We start from the raw sequence: 20,489 nt of genomic DNA on the forward strand, positions 1-20,489 counted from the left end.
AGCGCGGGGGGCCTGGGCGCAGCCCTGCTCCTTCCCTGCGCTGTGTCGTCCGTCAGCTGCACAGGCTGCTGTTTTTCTGGAGGCCCGGGCGTGTCAGAGGGGCAGCGTGGCGGCACAGGGTCTGTTCCCCAGGGAGCTGCCCTCGCCCGGAGATTTTCTTTAGGAGATTGGAAATGTATTTCGCTCAGAAGTTCTTGACATCTGGGTATGATAGGGCTACTTGTAAGGGTAGGAGAGTTCTTTTCATGAACGCTCCTGACGGTCCTGAGTGCCAGGTGTTCTGAGGGATGAGAAACAGGAGGCGCTCCGTCAGCAACCTGCTCGCGGCCTCCAGGCCGGTGCCCTGGCTCGGATCCGGCTGTGCCTGGCCGGTCTGATCAAGCTGTGAGACGGCAGGGGAGGGCACGCTCTTTGCAGGAGTTCAAACACGTATCCAAGAGGAGTGAGAAGACAGAGTGCGATACACCTGGAGTAAATGTGTAGGCAGACGGGGTCGGTCTGCACGGGGAGCGTAGACGTCCTTGGAGGGTAGAGGCAGAGGGGGCTGTGTGCGTGGGAGGGCGAGGGCCCGACCTGTCCGTCCTGGCGGGAGCTTTCAGCAGTTGATGGTGGGCCACCAGGCCAACGACCTCCGCACCCTGTGACCTGACGAACCCCTGCCCGCGTCTGCCTGTTTTCTCTCTGCCACAGTGAGTGGCTGATGCAGCATTAAGCTGCATCTGTCTCTGTTCTTCAGTGGTTTTGTGCGTTCACGTCTCAGCTCCCTTACCAGAGGACACACTTGGGGAGGGGGAGGGGGAGAGTGGGGCGGGAGTGGAGGACTGCCTTGTATGTGTATTCTTAAATAGTTCTAAACGTAGTGTGATTGGCACATGCGTAGGAAGTTTTGCTTTGTTGCTGCAAGTTGTAGATGACGGTAGCTGGAGTGGTTCTTAAATGCTCGTAGAAGATGTTTAACACTAGTTATGTGTAAAGACCTTACTGAACGTAATTGGTTTGCATGCTTCTGGCTGGTTTACTCTTGATTTCTTTTGCTTGAAGAAATGTTTCAGTGTCACGAAAACGCTTTTTGTGTGTGTGCAGCTGCAGACGTTTCCCCCTCCGAAACCCCTGCTTGTGGGATTTTCCTGGACTTTGCGACAGCCTCACGCCGCCAGAAGAGTCGGACTCAGGCCCTTAAGCAAAAGTAGGTGTGTTGGGAACTTTGCAGAAGGAATTAGGGAGTTTTAATACACTTTTCTTCAACGTACCCTTAAAAATTAGCTCTTGTTTTGTTTTCACTGCTGGCGTTCAGGCACGTGATTTCATTTGTGCTCCGTTTCCCTGTGTCCAGATGTTGTGTCCTGGTGCGGGTGTGCAGTACTGTAGACAAGCTCGGCCCTAGCATTGGTGTTAGTTCCGGGGGGCCCTGGGAGCCCCCACGTCACGGCTGCGGCAGCGTCACAGTCAGGGGCCTGCGAGGCTGGTGGCCGGAACCCCGAGCAGAGAGTCGGCCTGGCCCAGCCTGCGCCTGTGGTGCTGCCCCCTCCTGCCCTGTGGTTGGCGTCACTCAGGGCCAGCGCTCTGTTTCTCGCGTGAGGAAGCTGGGGACTCGTGGGTGAAGAGCCCCACGCTGGCCCGGGCGCTGTGCCTCCTGTGTTGATGTCCTCCGTGGGTGCCGCAGGCCAGTTGTGTAGACGATGAAGCGCAGGCCCCGGGTTAGCCTCTGGTGGAGGTGGATGTGAGCTTTGAACAGCCAGGGCCGCCAGGCGTCAGAGTCACACGACTGTGAACTCAGAAATTTGCAGAATTCCTAGATTCATGAAAGTGGAGAACAGAATCTCAGCCTGTGGTCCGCTGTACTAAACCCAGTACAGTCTGGGAGCAGATGTAAGCGTCCACCCAGATCTGGGATGGATGCAATAGGTTTAGAGAGAGTGGGATCGGCCAGGGAGACACAGTGGCGGAGCGGGCTCTCCCGCCCCCAGGTCTCACGGCCGCCAACCTCTGCAGCAGCACGGCTCTTCCAGTGTCTTATCAGATGAAGGCGGGGGTGAGGGTGGACAGGGGCTCGCCTGGCTGGACGCGTCCCTCGGGAGTGGCCAGGGCTCAGTCCCTCAGAGCGGGGTGGGTGGCGGGCAGGTGGGATGGGGGCCTGAGGGCGCCGATGGCACAGGCGGGGGTCTCAGCCCCGGGGCCTCGCTGTACACGCGTGAGTTCCCACCTTAGTGACTGTCAGTATCTCAGGCTCCCACCAGACAGACCTTCACGAGCCCCTTGGCCAGAGCCGCCAGCTCCTCCTGAGGCTCCCTCCCCCGGCCCATTCTTCCCTCTGCACGTGGTTGTCACGTCATCTCGTTTCCAGGACACGCAGCACAAAGCTGCTCCGGCTTATCGACCTGGACTTCTCCTTCACCTTCTCCCTCCTGGACCTCCCACCGGTGAACGAGTACGACATGTACATCAGAAACTTCGGGAAAAGAAACACCAAGCAGGTGAGTACAAGGTTAGCTACCAAGCGCGAGTACAGTGCGTGGCAGGAGTTTGTGTGGCGCTGTGTCCTGTTCCGGACGTTAGACCTGGGAGTGGTTGTGAGGGACGCAGACGTCATGCGCTCGTCACCTGGAGGTTGTGCCAGCGTGCTCGGCGCCCTGGAGGCTCCTGGGCACGGATGTGGATCGCTCCCAAGCCCTGAGGACAGCCCCAAGTAGGGGGGTTACTGAAGGTCACTGGGAAGTCACCTCGGATCACTTGCTTGGGTTCCTGTGGGGCTGTAGCGTCCTGCACTGCCTCCGAGGCCTGCACGTATGTTCCTGCATGTAGGGACTCCAAGATCAGCGACCGAGTGCCTCCCAAATCCCAAGACACTGGGCTCACCTCAGTATCCCTCCTGCCTGGTCCATTCTCCTCACCCTCCTCTCAAGGTCTTCCTGTGCCAGGCCCCCCGTCACCTGCCTGTGGATCCCCCTTACCTTCCCAGGCCCCCCGTCACCTGCCTGTGGATCCCCCTTACCTTCCCAGGCCCCCCGTCACCTGCCTGTGGATCCCCCTTACCTTCCCAGGCCCTCCGTCACCTGCCTGTGGATCCCCCTTACCTTCCCAGGCCCCCCGTCACCTGCCTGTGGATCCCCCTTACCTTCCCAGGCTCCCCATCACCTGCCTGTGGATCCCCCTTACCTTCCCAGGCTCCCTGTCACCTGCCTGTGGATCCCCCTTACCTTCCCAGGCCCCCCGTCACCTGCCTGTGGATCCTTCTTGCCAGGTCCCTTTGTCATCTACCTGTTTTTCTCCATCACCTGGCTTAGGCCACGCAGCCTCTCCTGCCATCTACCTGCCTGTTGCTCTCTGTCCTTGTCCTGCCCTCTAGGTAACTAGGTGACCCCTTCCCGATGACTTATGCTGTGTCCTCTGGCTCCAGGGTTGCTACAGTACGACCCACACAGCCCTGTCTTTCCCTGTAGTACTTCCAGTTGTTGACTGTGTGACAGTCCACCTCCCAAGGTGGTGAAGTCTTGGAGTCAGGGATCTCCTGGGACATTTTTCTTCTGTCCCCACAGTGCACCTATCAACATGCTCTTGGATATATCAGTCAGTAATCTTTCACTGGGGAGAAGATCACAGGAGGAAATTTAAGAAGCTGACTGATTAACCCTGGCTTTGCAGCTGACTCACTCTGACCTTGAGCAGACTCTCTAACTTCTTTTGCTTGTTTTCCTCATCTTAAAGCTATTAGTATCAAAACTGTCTTTGCTGAAGCATGTACATTTTTGAAATAAATAAATTTGTGTCTGCTTTTGCAAAGCTGCTGTGTTCTAAGAGAATAGGGTGTTGGTGGACTAGGTCATCATCTTTTCAAGCCAGAGCTGAATTGTTTGTTGTGACTTTTTGAAAACGCTTTTGAAATTTAGGCCCCTATTTATCAAATGTTTAAGACACAACCAGTCTTTGCATGATTGTTATTCATGCCATATGCTTACTTTTGATAGACTAGAAGACTGTCGTCATTAACTTAAAAATTGTTAGTTGTTTTCAGCAATGAGAAATGGCTCTGAGGTTGAGAGCCAAGGCTAATTCAGCCCAGCTTTGTTTTTCAGGCCTACGTTCAGTATAACGAAGATAACGTGGACAGGAATGTCCAGACTGAAGAAGTTGAGACTCAGGAAGTGTGGACCCAGCACCCAGGGGAAGGCGCGGCCGTGTCTGGGGGTAACCAACCTCTGCTCTCGACCCTGGGAGTTGTGTTCACTCCCTTTCTTGTTCTTTCCTCCGTCTCGAGTGTGGCTATCACCACGTGGCTGTGGAAACACCAGAGCTCTTCCAGACACCACCCTTAGCACCTGCGCGGAGCTGGAGGCCTGGGCTGGGCCCTGATCAGGGTTCACAACACTTGTTCCTAAACGGAAAGGAAAGAGCCCACGCGCCAAACCAGCACTTTGCAGATGGGCTTCTAGAACACTCTCTGCTCTTAATTTGGGGTAGTCTGTTCTCATTCTCAGAGAAGTTTCATCTTTAAGTACATTTTCCAGGTATGTCATATCAAGACAGATGGAAGCCCCTGGAATATGCAGAGTTCTGCTCACCTTGGGCTCTCCTCGGTTATTTACGTGCTAAATATTGCTTTACTGGTGGTGGATTGTTCCTTCTGAGGAATTACCTCTGTTACTCCCTTTCCTCAGGGAAGCCTCACCCTAAGAAAATAACACACCTAAACGTAACACATCCGTGATAAACTGGTGCTTTGGGTAGGATTCTGTTTGCAGACTTCTGAGAAATCAGGAGGCGATCTAGAGGATGAGCTGGAACCCCCTGGCTTCCCCTCCAGGGCTCCTGGTTCGCTCGTACGCCCTTTGACATGTGCGACCGTGACTGTGAGAGTCGCGCTGGCTGGTTTCATGTGCGCTGTTTTTTCAGGGAGTGAGCGGAGCGGCCCCCCTGATGCCGCCGCCGTCGTCCCGAAGGTCAACACGCCCCGCCTGTGCAGCTTCCTCCGGGCCGCTTGCCAGGTGCGCTGTGCCCTGGGCAGGGACCCCAGCAGCTTCTGTGGCTGCAGGCACTGTCTGTATGTTTGGATTCTGTACTGTAACGTTGGTTGCTTGCATTTTAAAATGAATATAGGCTAAAAAACAGACATACAAAGTCAGCAAGGTGAGCACACATCTAGGGTATTTGCAACTAGTAAACTCATGACTTTAAAAACTGGTTATGGAAATCTTCAAAGTCCATACAAAGGTCGAGGGGCGGCAGGTGGCCGCTGCGTGCTTCAGAGGTCCCAGCTTGCAGCCCTTCACCTCTTGAGCCCCGCCACCCACCCCTCAATTATGTCAAAGCAAACCACGGTCACCATCCTGGTCCTGCGTGGGTGTTTCTGTTTGAGCCCCTGGAGGAAGAGGATCAGGGTCCGTAATGTTTCTCAGTACATCAAGTGCAAGGTCGGCGTTTGCGTTTCTTCAGTTGTCTCGTATTGTTTCCACATCAGCTCAGAATTCAAGTGTAAAGCACCGATAAGTATAATACACATGAACCTGACATGTAGATTCAGAATGAGCCTGTCCTTAGCCCTGTGCTGGACGCCTGGGGCTGGTCTCCGAGCTGCGTTGCGGAGCGTCTGTGCTTTACGAGATACGACCGTGCTTTCACACGCTTGCACGTGACGTCAGCTGCTCTCAGTGAGAGTTCACACGCTCGGGTGCCGGTGACGTGGAGGAAAGGTGGGCTGGAGCAGGAAGCAGGGGCGGCCGGGGTCGGAGACCTTGGTCTCGCTGCTGGGCCTCCCGCCCTGTCCCGTCTGTTCTCAGTGGGCACCTCTCCCGAGTCCACCTCACCTTTTTCTTCCCCATCGTCGTCCTGAGCGTGACCCACGACCCATGAGGGCAGTGACGGCGATTTGCTGTCACACTGGGTCCTTACCGCAGCCCGGTGAGCAGGATGTGGTGCTGTAGGTGGCATTTCCATGCCCCTATTTCTTCTAGAAAAGCTGGAGGGTCCCTTTCCCCACTCCCGTTATTTTAGCAAAAGGTTTACTATGAAAAATAACATCCAATGTTAAATAATGGCTCTGGAGTTTATGTTAATGGAACTTTACCTGGTAGTTTCTATTATTGTGTGGAAAGGACAAAATAATTTCATTCTGTCCGTTTATACGATATCTTGGACTTAGGCAGTTATTTTAAGAAACAGGTAAGATTAGGTAGTGCTTTGTTTTATCTTGTAAGATGAGTCCATTTGAGAGTGTTGAAGAAGGACTGCTCATGTGTCTTTGGAAGGTGATTGCGGTTCTGCTTGAAGAGGACCGGGTGGCGTCGGAGCCGACCTGGACACCCCGGGCGCAGGACTGCCTCCTGCGCTTCAGCGATAGCTCCGCGCAGCTGAATACCAGCTTGCCGTTCCTTCAAAGTAAGCGGTCCTCAAAGTCAACATTGACGTTGAGGCAGTGACCCTTACTGTTACACCCTGTGTTAGCAGGGGGATTATTGAACAGGGAGCGGAGGTCCAGCTTCTGCAGACTCGAGCGCGTGTGTTACAGGAATGACGGGCACTCACGGGTAGAGGAACGGTGGGAGCGGCATGAGGGAGCGTCCAGGTGGGAGTCGTGTGGTTAACTTAGCCCAGCGTTGACTTAGATTTAAGTTGATCCATGGTTACAGAGCATAAAATCCACCAAAGTGAAGCCCGTGTCGTCACACATGGAGTGTAACCGCATGTGGTCATAAACGAAACAAACTGCGTGTGCGTGACCAAGTGTAAATTGCTTAAGTGGGTCGCCTCCTTGCTTTTAAAACAAGTGTCTGGTGAGGGCTTGGGTGGCAACCATGGTCCTGGTCTGCGTGGAGAAGGGCAAGGAGTGCAGGGGCCCCACAGTCAGCTGTGCCGGGTGCTTCTGGGCCTGCGTGACCCGGTGCATTGGTGCCGCTTGTTCTAGAAGTTCCTCTATCCTGCCTGCTGTAGAGATCTAGATTCGTATCCCTGCCTCTGCACTGACGATTAACACAAATGGCATTGTTAATTTAAAAAACTCATGTTGTTTGAGGGTATTTTTGTTTTTAAAAGGTAAGAGTTATCCTATTAGAAAAACAATAAATCATTGCATCTATAGCATTCAAAATACAGCTGTCCACACCACCACCTCCCCCTGCAGCCCAAGAAACAGGAATTAAAGCAGTCCTTTCCTCCAGGAGCTGATGAGCGATGGCAGCTTCACAGATCCGGGGCTGGGGGCCGGGTGTGCTTGTTCCAGAGCCCTTAGTTAGAGACAGAGGATGCACGGGTGTTGTCCGGAACTTGCCCCTTAGTTCCGAGTGTGGGCAGAGTGGAGGTTTTTCTTGTGTTTTGTTTTAGTAAAGTGAGTTTTGAGGTAACGGGAGAGGAGGTTGGGACGGCAGGTGTCCTTGACCTGGGCCTGGTTCACGTTACCTGGAGCTGAGCTCCGAGGGAGTGACCCGGGACCCTCACAGAGTCCGCTCGATGCCACCATCGCCAGGAAACGCGCGGCGCTGGTGGCCCCCTCATTCTTCTCTGGGTGCCACAGATACTCAAGAGTGTCTGCAGTGTCCCAGGCCACAGTGGACAGACAGACAGAAATCCTGCCTCTGTAAGTGGACCGAACAAGGGGAACAGACAGTGTGTCTGAGGGACAGATATCAGGAGGAAGATGGGTGTCAGGCAGGGTCCCGTTGCTGGGGGAGAAGGCACTGTTGGGGCAGCTGTGACGCCCCACCCAGGTCACCTGTGCTCCTGCGGGCCCGTGGGAGTAGCTGATGGACAGCGGAGTCCCAGGCCGCTTTGTGCCGGGTGTGGAGGAGGGTGGCTTCTAGCAAACGAGGCCAACTTGGACGTTTTCAAGTCGAGCTTGGCCATTTGTAAAAACCCCGATTTCAGGTGCGGGCATCTTTGAAAGACCATGTTTATTTCTTCATTAAGCTGAAATGTATCTGAATAATCTGAGGTGTGTTAGTTTAACGTGGATTCTGGCAGATCACTAAATGCAGAAACGTTTTTCTTGTCTTATCCTCAGACCGGAGAGTATCCTACCTGCATGCCTCTCAGGTTCAGAGGCAGATGGTGGTGTCCGTGCACGGGCGACCTGGGAAAGCCTTCACGCCCCTGCTGGATGGCAGATACGTGCTCTGCGTGTGGGACATCTGGCAGCCGTCGGGGCCCCAGAAGGTCCTGATATGCGAGTCGAAGGTACAGCCCGGGAGAGCCGTGGTGTTACTAGCAGAGGGCAGGCACCAGGAGGGCTTCCAAGGCCACTGCTTTCTGTCCCTGCCGCCCCAGCTGTGTGCAGGGTGACGAGGTGCAGAAACTCCTAGTTGGCAGGACCAGCTGGACGGAGGGGCCAGGTTACCGCAGCCTCTCAGTCCCTGGCGTTCAGCACTGTCGTGCCTGTGACTTAATGGACACATGGGCTCTGGCGCCGCTGGGATCCCAGAAGTGTGCTTCCCGGCTTGCTCCAGTTGGTCCGGATCTCGTAGAGCTTTCTTAATGTGCCTGAGGTTTTCCAGGTCCTTGGCCTCGTGTGTTTCCTGCCCCTGGTTAGTGGGGCTGTGGTGTGACGACCACGCGGGTACAGTGGAAGAGTTGCCCTTTTACGCGTGTGTTTCTAGTCATGTGGTCCTTGACCTCAGAGTCGTCGATTTCCTCCAGAGCTGTGGAGAAGGATAACCTTTATGGGTATCAGTTTTGGGGGCTTGAAAACAACAACTTACTGTGATGCAGGATGAAAATGAAATGGCAGAAGAGGGATCAGCCCTTCTGGGCCACCTGATGGGGCTGGATGGAGGCACCGTGGCCACGCCCCGCAGCCGCCATCCCTCCCGTCACCCGGGGAGACGACAGGCAGACGCGCTCGGCTTCCAGGTGGAAGGTCCACGGGCACCGGTGCCTCCACGTGTCAGCTCCGGCTTTCTGTGCATCCTTCTAGGTCACGTGCTGCTGCTTTAGCCCCTTTAAAGCCTTCTTGCTGTTTGCTGGGACCGTGCACGGCTCAGTGGTCGTGTGGGATCTGAGGGAAGATGCCAGGATCCATCGTTACGTGAAGCTGAGCGGGTGCTTCTGGACGTTCAGGACCGCAACCTTTTCCACCGGTCAGTGACACTGCCCGCCAGCCCAGGGTCTTCCGGAGCAGCCGTGAGATCCCTTTGCATCGTTCATGCAGGTCATCCAGAGGACGGCTCTGACCTAAGAGCAAAAGAGACCTGTGATAAACAGGAGAAACAGCCTCCTTCCGGCAGCTACTCGGGCAGCGGCAGTGGTGATGGGAGCGCTCTGTCCTGTTAGCTCTGGGGACTTCAGGTCCTCAGTGAGATGACGCCCGGTTTTAAATCAGTCTGAAGTGCGTTGGTGTGTGCGCTCCTGTGGCTCAGACAGCCCCACTGGAGGCTGAAGGAGAGAAGTAGTGGCCTCTCAGGAGTCAAAAGGAACCAGAACCACTGGAGCTGCCAGGACCCCTAGTCAGACTCCTGTGAATACTTCATGCCAATGCGGCTGCTGCCACAGCCAATCACAACCACAACCACAACCACAACCACAATTACAATTCCAGCCACAGCCAATCACAACCACAACCACAACCACAACCACAATTACAATTCCAGCCACAGCCAATCACAACCACAACCACAACCACAAGCAAGGACAAGCACGACCACCACCCCACCCTGCCCGCCCCTGCGTAGGCACTTGTGTTCCGGGGTTTTCTCTCAGTGCTTTGTGGACGTGACCTGTTCAGCACCCGTCTCTGCCCACCTGCCAGTGCTCAGGGGTGGGAGGCTCGTCCACGAGCACAGTGACCTCGGGGCAGGGCCTGCACTCAGACCTGACCGTCTCTCAGCGTCCTTCTCCCTGTTCCTGCCCAGGGACACCCCCACCCCCCCGCCCAACACACAGCTGGCTCTGCGTCTCCCCGTCTTCATGGTTCCCAGGCTCAGCTTTTTCTCTGTAGTTTTACCTTCTCAGAAGGCAAATGATGGGACCCTGCAGCGCCCAGACCTTCAAGCCTGGCCTCCGTCCCTTCGGGAGATGTGCCTGCAGTCACGGCTGTGCGGGGCTCAGAACGTCACCCCTCCTTCTCTGGGCAGGGTCCTCTGCTGGGCACCACGTGGGTTTTTGCGCCGGCTGGTGGGCGGGCTCCTGGTTAATTCCCGTGGCTGGCGGTCAGGACTGGAGCCTGCACCCCAGGCGCCACGGGCTGAACGTCCTCACCCGTGGGGCCGGCAGACTTCCTGCCCTTCTGGTGGGTGCGAGTGTGTCTCGAGGTTTTGTTTTGTGTTTCCCTGAGGACGTGGGATGCGGAGCGTCTCCAGGTGCTTATTTGCCGTCTGTCTTCAGTGGGGTGTGTTTAGGTCTTTCACGCATTAATTGATTTGTTGCTTCTTACTGTTGCGTTGTTCCGAGGCCTTGTATGCTCTGGACGCAGTCCTGTGTCAGGCGTGTTGGGTGTGCCTCCTCTTCGCCAAGGAGCCTGATCGCCCCTGCCTGGAGCGCCACACATATACTGCGTATCTCTATACGTTCTCTGAGTACATCTGTGTTTTATACATAGAAGGGCAAGGTTTCTTTTGTCTCCCAACAACCAATTTTTGCCGCTTTGGGGGTGAAATTGCCACTATTGAGAATGTATGAGTTTATAGGTACCTTATGGGTTTGATGCTGTTAGAAAAGATATCTTTTAAGAATGTGTGTTTTCTAACTGCTGCTGATATTACTAATTAAACTTTGAATTCACCACCGTGTTCAAAACACTAAAACTCTTAAGTTTTTAAACCTAATTACTCCATTAACATGCTGCCTTCGTTTTCTTTTGCCATCTAAACATTGTCATTAAAACCTGCGAAGTTTCAGTAACCTCAGGTCCAGAGGACACCCCTTCCTCAGCTGGCCTCCCTCAAGTTCATTGAATCTGAAACCCTGTCACTTATTCTTCATTCCTGAGACCGTTTTGTCTTTTTCTTCAGTTTCTTTCCTGAGTTCAGCCCCAACTCTCATTTTCTTTCTTGATGTTTTTTAATCCATTTTTGTTCTGGGTTTCTGATTCCAGGTGTTTTTGTTTGTTTACGTGCTGTAAATACATTTCCAAATGTATTTTTGAAGAGGTGTGATGTAGTTTGGAGTGTTGGATTCTGGTCTTCTGTTTCATGCTTGTTTTTTGGAGGGGGAATTTTCTTGGGTTGAAATGCTTTCATTTGCATTTTCTCTCGAGTTCCTTCGGTAGCTTTGTGTGGAGTTTGTCTGTTCTTTTCTACTCCTGGACATTTTGTAGGTGGATATGCCAGGTCAGAGGAGCTCTGTTCCATTGGACCGTGAGGTGTCGTTTCTTTAAAGGTGCTGCTCTTGGTGGGGGTGGTGAGCCTGCAGCTCCCGAGTCTCCCTACTCCCCGTTCCCTGTGCTGCTCTGGCTGTGAGACCCCCGTTCCCCCGCAGCCGGGGAGGCCCCAGCTTCTGCTCTGTCTCTGCGACTCCCTCTTGCCGTGGAGAGCCCCCAACCCGCTCTGTCCATCCTTGTACCTGCCGTCGTGCAGACACAGGGCCCGCCTCTCACAGTGTGACGAGGTCTGCGGCCTCTGCTCCTCGGTGATGCTGAGAGCCATGGCACGTGTCCTTTCACTGTGGTCCGCGTGGCCTTGTGCTTTGGGAAGATGTGCCTGTCCCTGCACAATGTTAACTGTATTCCACGACTCACTACGTGCATGTGGTGCCTGTGCTTTTCATCCCCAGATGGTGTCCTGACGTCTGTAAACCACCGCAGTCCCCTCCAGGCAATAGAACCCATCGCAGGGTCTGTCTGCAAAAGACAGAGCTGTGTGCTTTCACCGTTTTCTACTCAAGAAGGTATGTGACCCTTCACTTCCATAAAATCCTGAGCTCAAGTTGTGAGATGTGGTTTCCTGGTTATGAGCCGGTCCTTCCCCGGTTCTGTCTTCACTAGAGCCAGCAGGCCTGTCCTTCCACGTCGCTTCCTTGGACGAGAGTGGGGTTCTCAACGTGTGGGTGAGTCGGACGTGCGAGCGCTCACTCCAGGGTTTGCGTGGTGGTCGGTGCTCTGTGGTCGGGGTGGCAGGGGGAGATGTGTGCGGAGCAGGGGCGACCATGCAGTCAGCTACGGCAGGGAAACCAGGACGAGACGGGCTTGCTGGGAATGCCTGTGGGAGTGAAAGGGGAGCAGTGTCAGGGCCGGAGGATGCACAGGGCATTGACCGGTCACAGAGTGTAGAGGAACAGGTCGAAGAAGGGAATTTATAACTTTTAAACGCTAGTCTTTTTTCTGGAGCAATTAAATTTTTAGTGCCTTAATCAGAGCTCGCTTTGCTTAGACTGTTTCACGATTATTACACGTGCTGATACTCATCTTCAGTGTTCTATTTCAGGTGGTGGTTGAATTAGCAAAAGCAGATACTGCAGGTGCAGTAAGTGACTTAGGTAACTATTAAATAAAAACAGTTTAATCAACGGTTGCTAAAATCAATAAAGATTAAAGATACCGATAACCGCTTTGAAGAATCAGTGATTAGCTGCATGGAAAATGAAGATTAAGTTGTGTATTTTATAACCTGTCGGCTGTTGACCAGGCCCCTGATGCCCTTGTCACGGGAGGCCCGTGTGTGTCATCTGCTCTGTGCTCCCTGAGGGCGTCCCCGAGACTCGGTGTCTAAGGCCTGGGTGTGTGTGACCCCCAAGACCTCTGAGACTGGAGCCACCGGGGGTGGGGGGGCTCTGCGGCCGGCAGTTTGCTGTCCCGATGCCCTGGGCTGGGGCACCGAGGGGCCGCCCGCCTGCACTTCCTCAGCAGCTCCAGCCGCTTATTTAATGACCGGCCCCTTCACCTTGTTTGGGCCGGGGGCACCCCCGTGGAGCCAGCCAGAAAATAGGAGCAGAGTCACTCTGACTTCTTGAAATGAGGAGGGGCCGGTGCTGTGGACCCCCCTCTCCTGGAGAAAGGATGCGGTGGAAACCGTCCTGAGGGGCCTCTCTTCTCAGCCTCGTCTTCGTGCAGCATCCGCTCTGCTCCCTGTGAGCAGGGGCTGCCGTGGGTGTGGGACACCGGGCGGGGCGGACGGGGCTAGGGGGGCCGGAGGGGGCCTCCCCACCTGCATGGCGAGCTGAAAGCAGCGCGGGAAGAGCGTTTCTGTGGGGAATTGGCAGTTTGTTAAATATTGATTTTTTTTCTTTTCTTGCTTAAGTGTACTTCCCTTTTTAAATCAAATCTAAAAATGTAAAGGCTTTTTGGTATTGATTCCACCAACGCTCTTCCCCTAAGGCCCTGAAATGCAAATTCTTAATTCATATCCTAAGGCAATTGCAGGAACCTCCCCTGCGTGAGGGACAGAACACTCTTCATCAATCTGCATTTTTATATTATTTCCTAACACAGATATTTAAGCAATGAAAAATAATCCCAGGCAAATGTAATTGGATTTTGGTTAACTTGTCTTACGAGGTGCATTTATTTCTGGTTTCTCTGTTTGTAGGTTTACTACCTGGAGGGAGGATAAAGTTGGTGCACAGTGCCGCGATCCAGCTGAGCGACAGGTAGGTCTGTGCCGCATCCCTGCTCACAAAGCCGTTTCCCACAGGGGGAAATAGTGTTAGGTGGTAAGGCATGGCCAGGCTGGCACTGAAGAACCCTAACTTCCCCCACTGTATTTTTGCTAAATAGTTTATTTGCTACTTAGTTTATTATTAATGAATCAAAGTAATAAATGCAATTGCCAGGTATAGAGCTAACATTTTTCTTTGATTAAAATATTTTCTATCTTATGAATTGGTACGATTTGACTCTTTTTCATCCAGTTTTAATACAACCCTGAAGTTAAATAGACAAGTTTCAGGAACTGGAAGCATTGGTATGAAAGTTTTATTCAGAAATTCGGTTTCTGTTTTTACTCAAATAACTTAATATGATGTAAAAATCTTAGATGTATGAATATTGTCTGTGGTATTTATATATTTCATGTTAATTTATTTCCCGAAGATGTCTTTTCTCATCTTTTCACCGCAGTCAGGGCCTAGCTATCAGCCTGTGATTTACCCTGGAAAACGCTTTGATATTAGCCTGACTTTTCCTCATCAGACAGAACACCTCTGGGTTGTATCAGTGAATTCATACATGCTTCATGATTGTAAATCACCTGCCGTTGATTTCAGTGTAATTACGACAAGGAGTGAGTTACCTGAAAAAACCCATCTAGCACACTGCAGACCCCACCACGGGTGGCCCCCGACGGCCCACTGAATTTCTGTGAGACCATCCTCATCTCCATTATGGCCGCATCACTTCATACCATGCATTGCATTCATCTTTTAACTATAAGTTTCTCCTGTGCGTAACCATGCGCTCTTTAAAGGAAAGTGTCACCTGTCGCTGATGTTGGGTCTTCCCCGCTAAACGTGTGGCACTGCCCCCCCAGGTCCGGGTGTAACAAACATCTGTCCAGACCGTGTCCGCACACTTGCCGAGTGGCGTGTGTTCTACCGGCCGCCTCGTGGTGCCTCTTCCCTCAGGGAGGGCCCTTAAGTGCCGACAAGTGTCCAGTAGCCACTGCAGCCTTGGGGTCGGTGTCCGGCAGGGGTGGCGGCGAGGGGGCTGGGCTGAGAGGCAGGCCCCCCGGCAGCTGCCTGGCCCGGGGGCTCAGCAGGAGCTGCTCTCCAGAGCCCCCCTGCCAGGCCTGAGCCTCCCTCCCTCGGCCCCGAACACGGGCATTCCGGGGAGGAGGGGGACCTTGGGTGAAGTGCCCCTGGCCCCTGGGGCAGCAAGGCCTCCCCTGAGAGTGGCCTGGTGGCACGTCTCCTCATCCCCGTGGCTCAGCACACGCGTGAGGTGCTGGGGGGAGCCATGCTGAGTGGGGGCTCGGAGGAGGGACGGCCATGGGACGGGGGCTGAGATGAGAGTCAGGGAGCCTGCCCCGGGCAGAGGGAGCCCAGAGGCATGAAGACGCCGACGGTTTCAGACCTGCCAGTAGGTTTGCTGTCTGGAGAAGGGTAGAGTCGGTGGCCTGACCCTCAGGAGGGTCCGCTGCGCCGAGGGTTCAGACAGTTCTCTCGAGGGTGACGGGGACTCTTCTCGGAACTCTACATAAGGAGGGGTGTGTCTTGTTTGCAGTTTAGAACCATGAACTTGGCAGCAGTGTAAGCTTGGAACAGAGGAGGGGACTCGGGGAGAGCTTCAGGAGCTGCTGTGGGGGTGGTTGGAGATCCGAGATGAGAGCCTGAACCAGGCGGCACTCGTGGGGACGGAGGGCTGGGCTCAGTCAAGGGTGGGATTGAGCACACCTGGTGGCCGGCTGGCTCCAGGAACCGGGGAGAGCTTGCCTCTCGCCCAGGTGTCCAGCTCAGCTGAGGGGCACCGTGCAGCTGAGGACCAGGGGGGAGGAGGGGGCCTGGGGGTGGGAAGGGCGGGACGGGCGGGACCTGGTCGGCCCAGCGTGGAGGTGACCAGGGCAGCGGGCCCCGAGGCGGGGGTCTCGGCTGGAGGTAAGAAGAGAGGGGAGAGACTGAGGGGCCAGATCCCCGACCCGGGACTGGGGCAGCGTGGCAGGAGCAGCCCTGGGCCCTGGTTGTTACAGTACAAACACTGTGCAAGGTAGAAAGCCAACAGCACACTAAATACAGTCTTTTAAAAAAGGGAGAAAGTGCCAGAATAAGGGTGGAGCTTCAAGTCAGCCTGCAGGCTTTTGGGCGGTGGTGGGGCTGGGAGCTGGCTCCCGTGGGGACCAGGGATGTGTCAGGCCTGCTGGGCAGCGAGCTGCAGCTGACCGCTGCCTGGGACCCTGGGACGCACTGCCTCTCCAGCGGGAGAATCCCAGAAGCCGAGTCGGGGTGCGGTCAGGGGTCCGCAGCTGAGGAGCGAGCGTGGGGCAGACTAGTGCCTGGGGGCTGTCAGCACTGGGACAGCTGCCTGTGGGGGGCATGTCCATGGCCAGGCTCATGGGGAGGGTCACGACGCTGCCATGTGAGGGACACCCACCAGGGTATGTCTCTCATTGTGCGATCAGAAAGACATTTCTAGAAATGGAACTGGTGTCTCTGAAATTTAAGTCTGCGAATGAAAGAGTGGCTTAGACAGTAGAAGAAAGAGCAAGAGGACGGGCTGAAGGAACTGTGCAGAGCATACGGTAACCGAAGGGAAAAGGAACTAGAAGCGCGTCCAGTGGCAGATGGCACTGACAGTTTCAAGACTGCCCCTCTGTTCCTCTTTGCTGTTTTCCAGCCTTTCCCATAAAGGTCATGAGTTTTGGGGCTCCACGCAGACACTGAGCGTTAAATTTCTGCCTTCAGACTCTAATCGCTTTGTTGTTGGCACAGACACGGTGAGTAACGGTCTAGATTTCATTCCCTAAGTATTTTTGTTGGAAATAAACTTACTGTTTGCTTTAATCAGAATGTTGATTAAATTGTTTCAAGAATACGAGCTTTACCCCGCCTGGTTCCCCCCTTACTCTCCCTTCAGGGCCTCATCAGCCATGGCACCAGACAAGACATGAGAGTGTCTCCCAGGTTGTTCAGGCCCCAGCAGCAGGGCATGAGGCCAGTGAAGGTGAACGTGATTGACTTTTCACCGTTTGGAGAACCGATATTCCTGGTAAGAACGCCTGTTTTTTAAGCACCGATTCTTTCGCAGCGTCTGCTGGGATCCACAGCGCTCGGGTCTGGTCCCCTGAAGTCCCAAGACCTGGGCAGTCAGAAGTGCTTGTGTACAGGACACGACATCGAGATCTCCTCTGGTCTCCATCTACTCACCACCCACCCGGCGTCGCACGCACACCCTAGTCCCCGGCTGGCCCAGGGTCCCCTCCACCCTCCCGGCAGTGGGCACCTGGCCTTGTTATGCATAAATCGGTTCATTTACTTTAGGAGCTTTCGTGATTGCTGTATCTTGCCTCTGCTTTTTTTGAAAGATTAAATATGTGAAGAATTAAATATATTGAGTAAAAAGGAATTGTTTCCTTTTCCTAGGCTAAAAATTTAGTCTTTAACTAGGCCAGCTGAGTTTTGTTTTATGGAAATTTCAATCCAAAAGGAATGTAAAGCCATATTATATGTGCAAACGTACGTGATTTTTTGAAAAAAGATGTCCGTCTTGCCAATCTTAATGTCCTATGCTTCAATCAGCAATATTCAGCTTTGATAAAAATAAACACCTATTTGTATGTTCACTGAACTCGCCGATTATTAGCCCTTTTGGGGAGGGGCAGGGGGTACAAAGTGTATCAGAATCTCCAAACGCTCACCTTCGTGATTTGTGAGGACAAGATTTAATGTTACGATTTTATGTTTGGAAAACAAAATATAAACCAAATATTTTTGCTGTACAACAAAAAAAGCTGATGTCCTGAAAATTTTCCTTGGCTACTGAGCTTGAGTAAAAAAGAGAAAAGAACTGTGATAAGGTTTCCCCGCCTCCCCCAGGCCGGCTGTTCTGACGGGAGCATCAGGCTGCACCAGCTGACGGCCGAGCACGCGCTCCTGCAGTGGGACGAGAGCACCCACGGCCGCGCCGTCATTGGCCTGCAGTGGTCCTCGACGAGACCGGCTGTGTTCCTGGTCCAGGACGACACATCTTGTGTGTATATTTGGGACCTCCTAGAGAGCGATTTGGGTCCTGTCGCCAAACAGCCCGTCTATCCAGACAGGTAAGTCTGATGAAACTCAGGATGAGCCCTCCTAGGTGTTTTTTTGCAGAAGCATCACTGATGGTCTTTCTTACTTGATTTATGTATAAGGCCACCACACTTTAAAGTATGGTTATTTATATTTAAATTTAAATATTAGTTTTATATTTATATATTTGAGTAAGATCTTAAAAAACCACTTTAAAGTGTGTTTGTTTCATATTTAGTCCAAAATAGTCTTAAGGATCAAAGAATTATATTATCTATCGTTTATTTATTTATATTGAGGTATAATTGATGTAAAACATATTGGTTTCAGGCGCAGAACATAATGATGTGAAGTTTGTATATATTGTCTTATGATACGTCTGTCACCTTACATAGTTCCAGAAGTTTTATCTTGTGATGAGAACTTTTAATATTTACTCTCATCAACTTTCAAATATGCAATACAGTGTTATTAACCATAGTTGCCATGTGTACACTGCGTCCCATGGCTTGTTCATTTTGTAACTGGAAGCTTGTACCCCTTTGCCCGTTTGGGCCATGCCCCACCCCCTTCCTTTGGCAACCACCAGGCTGTTCTCCGTGAGCCTGTTTTGTGTGTGTATGTGTGCAGGGTGGAGGTGGGGTTTCACACAGAAGTGAGATCACATGGTGTTTGTCCTTCTCTGTCTAACTTATTTCACTTAGCATAATGCCCTCAAGGTCCATCCATGTTGTCACAAATGGATTTCCTTTTTTATGGCTGAAAAATATTCCACATGTATATGGAGATATATATATATATATATATATATATACACATACACACACACATATATATTTATATATATACACAAAACATATTCTTTATCCATTCATCCCTTGATGGACACTTAGGTTGTTTCTATGTCTTGGCTCTTCTGAATAATGCTGCACTGGACATGGGAGTGCAGATATCTCTTTGAGATAGTGGCTTCATTTTCTTTGGATAAATACCCAGGAGTGGAATTGCTGGATTGTCTTGGCTTTTGTGAATAATGCTGCACTGGACATGGGAGTGCAGATATCTCTTCGAGATAGTGGCTTCATTTTCTTTGGATAAATACCCAGGAGTGGAATTGCTGGATTGTATGTTGGCTCTATTTTTAATTCTTGAGAGACCTCCACACTGTTCTCCACTGTGTCTGCACCAATTTACATTCCCACCAGCAGTGCAGGAGGGCTCCCTTTTCTCCACACCCTCTCCAGCATTTGTTATTTCTTATCTTTTTGATGATGACCATTCTGACAGGTGTGAGGTGATAGCTCATTGTGGTTTTGATTTGCATTTCCCTGGTGATTAATGATGTTGAGCATCTTTTCACTCGTCTGTTGGCCATCTGTGTGTCTTCTTTGGAAAAATTTCTATTTAGATCTTCTGCCCATTTTGTAATTGGATTGCTTGGTTTTTTGGCTATTGAGTTGTATGAGATCTTTATGTTTTGGTTATTAACCCCCTAACAGATGTATGATTGGCAAATACTTTCTTCCATTCTGTGGGTTGCCCTTTCATTTTGTTTCTGGTTTCTTTTGCTGTGCAGAAGCTGCTTCGTAGTCCCACCTGTTTGCTTCTGTTGCCTTTGCTTTTGGAGCCAGATCCAAAGTCATCCCCAGGCTGATGCCAAGGAGCTCCTCCCCCCTGTGTTTCCAGCGTTTCTCCTCTTCCTGCTCCCCCCTGGGAAGGTGGGTAATCCGGAGACTCGGGATCACGCGGCGTGTGCTTCTCGATTTCAGGCTGGTGGCCATGACTGTCGTGGGTGAAGCAGAGAAGACCCGCAGTGGCTTCCTGGCCCTGGTGCTGGCCAGAGCCTCAGGCGACGTGGACGTCCAGTACTTGCGGCGGGAGTGGGTGGCCCCGCTGGGCGACGAGCTGCAGAGGCTGCGGCTGCTGCTGCGGGAAGCCCTGTAGGTCGTGGGACGCCGCGAGGAAGCCGTGTGGTGACCCCGATGTTACAGCTGATGGGTGTACATTCGTGTAGATAGAAGGCATGTGTCTGTCCAGAGTTCATTTTTCAAGAATGTCACTTCAATATGCCATAAATAAATTACTACTTTTGAATGGAAACACCAGACATTTTAGTGTATACTGAACTTCAAAGGCAACAGAGAGCCAGGTAGGATGCTCTTTTCCAAGAATATTTCTACTGATTTTCAGAGCAGCTTTAAAATATTGTAACATTTATTACTAGATTTTTAAACAATCCAAATAAAAATGTATTTAATGAACAGTTTTCTTAGTCATACGTAAAATGACATATTCACAGGTTTAAATTAAAGGACTGACTCTGCTGAAATGACCTCCCACCTGTGTTTCTTTAATACTTTGTTGGACTTCTGCTGGTAATGTTGGGATGTCTGTTCAGATACATTTGTACTATGCTTTATTATTAAAAATCAGTTTTGTCTAAAGATGATGCAAATATATAAATTCTCTTAATTGTACAGTTATAGGGATTTAAGGGCAGGAGAATTCTGGGGTGACGGCCTTTGCCTACACCCAGTGTCACTGACACAGTGACAGGTGAGCATTCAGTGCCGGGGGCAGGTTTGTTCTCTCTGGGCCACATGTGGCTGCTGCTTTGCCAGCGATGGGACGGTTTCACCCCAGAACTGGGACCAGGCAGAGAACAGTCAGGCTGCTAGGGCCTGGGGCACCCTCAGCAGGCCAGCACCCAGCGCTGTTCACCGACTTTCTCATGAATCCCTAAACTTCCCATCGTCCTCTTAGGCTGCTGCGCCCTGCCTACACCTCAGAACTGCGGCGCTGCCCAGATCCCGCCAAGGACCGGGACCCGGGCGACGCGACCTGCGGGCACGGAGGCGTCGGGCCTTCACGGCCCACCGTGGGGTCCATGCGGGCCCCCTGCGCTCGCCTCCTGCGCC

At 52.4% G+C, this 20,489-nt stretch overlaps 1 protein-coding gene across 1 annotated transcript in view; it reads left to right on the forward strand.

Annotated features, from left to right (window-relative positions):
* The window catches only part of DYNC2I1 (dynein 2 intermediate chain 1), a 37,506-nt gene extending 17,486 nt beyond the window's left edge, over positions 1–20,020 (forward strand). The window contains exons 12-26 of the mRNA XM_033863575.2: positions 1,084–1,186; positions 2,345–2,474; positions 4,074–4,185; positions 4,891–4,982; positions 6,243–6,372; positions 7,991–8,163; positions 8,900–9,062; positions 11,692–11,805; positions 11,903–11,964; positions 12,342–12,393; positions 13,443–13,503; positions 16,181–16,280; positions 16,421–16,552; positions 17,380–17,603; positions 19,341–20,020. Of these exons, the coding sequence (XP_033719466.1) occupies positions 1,084–1,186; positions 2,345–2,474; positions 4,074–4,185; positions 4,891–4,982; positions 6,243–6,372; positions 7,991–8,163; positions 8,900–9,062; positions 11,692–11,805; positions 11,903–11,964; positions 12,342–12,393; positions 13,443–13,503; positions 16,181–16,280; positions 16,421–16,552; positions 17,380–17,603; positions 19,341–19,515 (1,823 nt within the window). The 3' untranslated portion in view covers positions 19,516–20,020. The remainder of the gene's footprint in view (positions 1–1,083; positions 1,187–2,344; positions 2,475–4,073; positions 4,186–4,890; positions 4,983–6,242; positions 6,373–7,990; positions 8,164–8,899; positions 9,063–11,691; positions 11,806–11,902; positions 11,965–12,341; positions 12,394–13,442; positions 13,504–16,180; positions 16,281–16,420; positions 16,553–17,379; positions 17,604–19,340) is intronic.
* Positions 20,021–20,489: the final 469 nt, after the last annotated feature.

The sequence above is a fragment of the Tursiops truncatus genome, chromosome 9, assembly GCF_011762595.2.
Source record: "Tursiops truncatus isolate mTurTru1 chromosome 9, mTurTru1.mat.Y, whole genome shotgun sequence".
Taxonomy (NCBI): Eukaryota; Metazoa; Chordata; class Mammalia; order Artiodactyla; family Delphinidae; genus Tursiops; species Tursiops truncatus.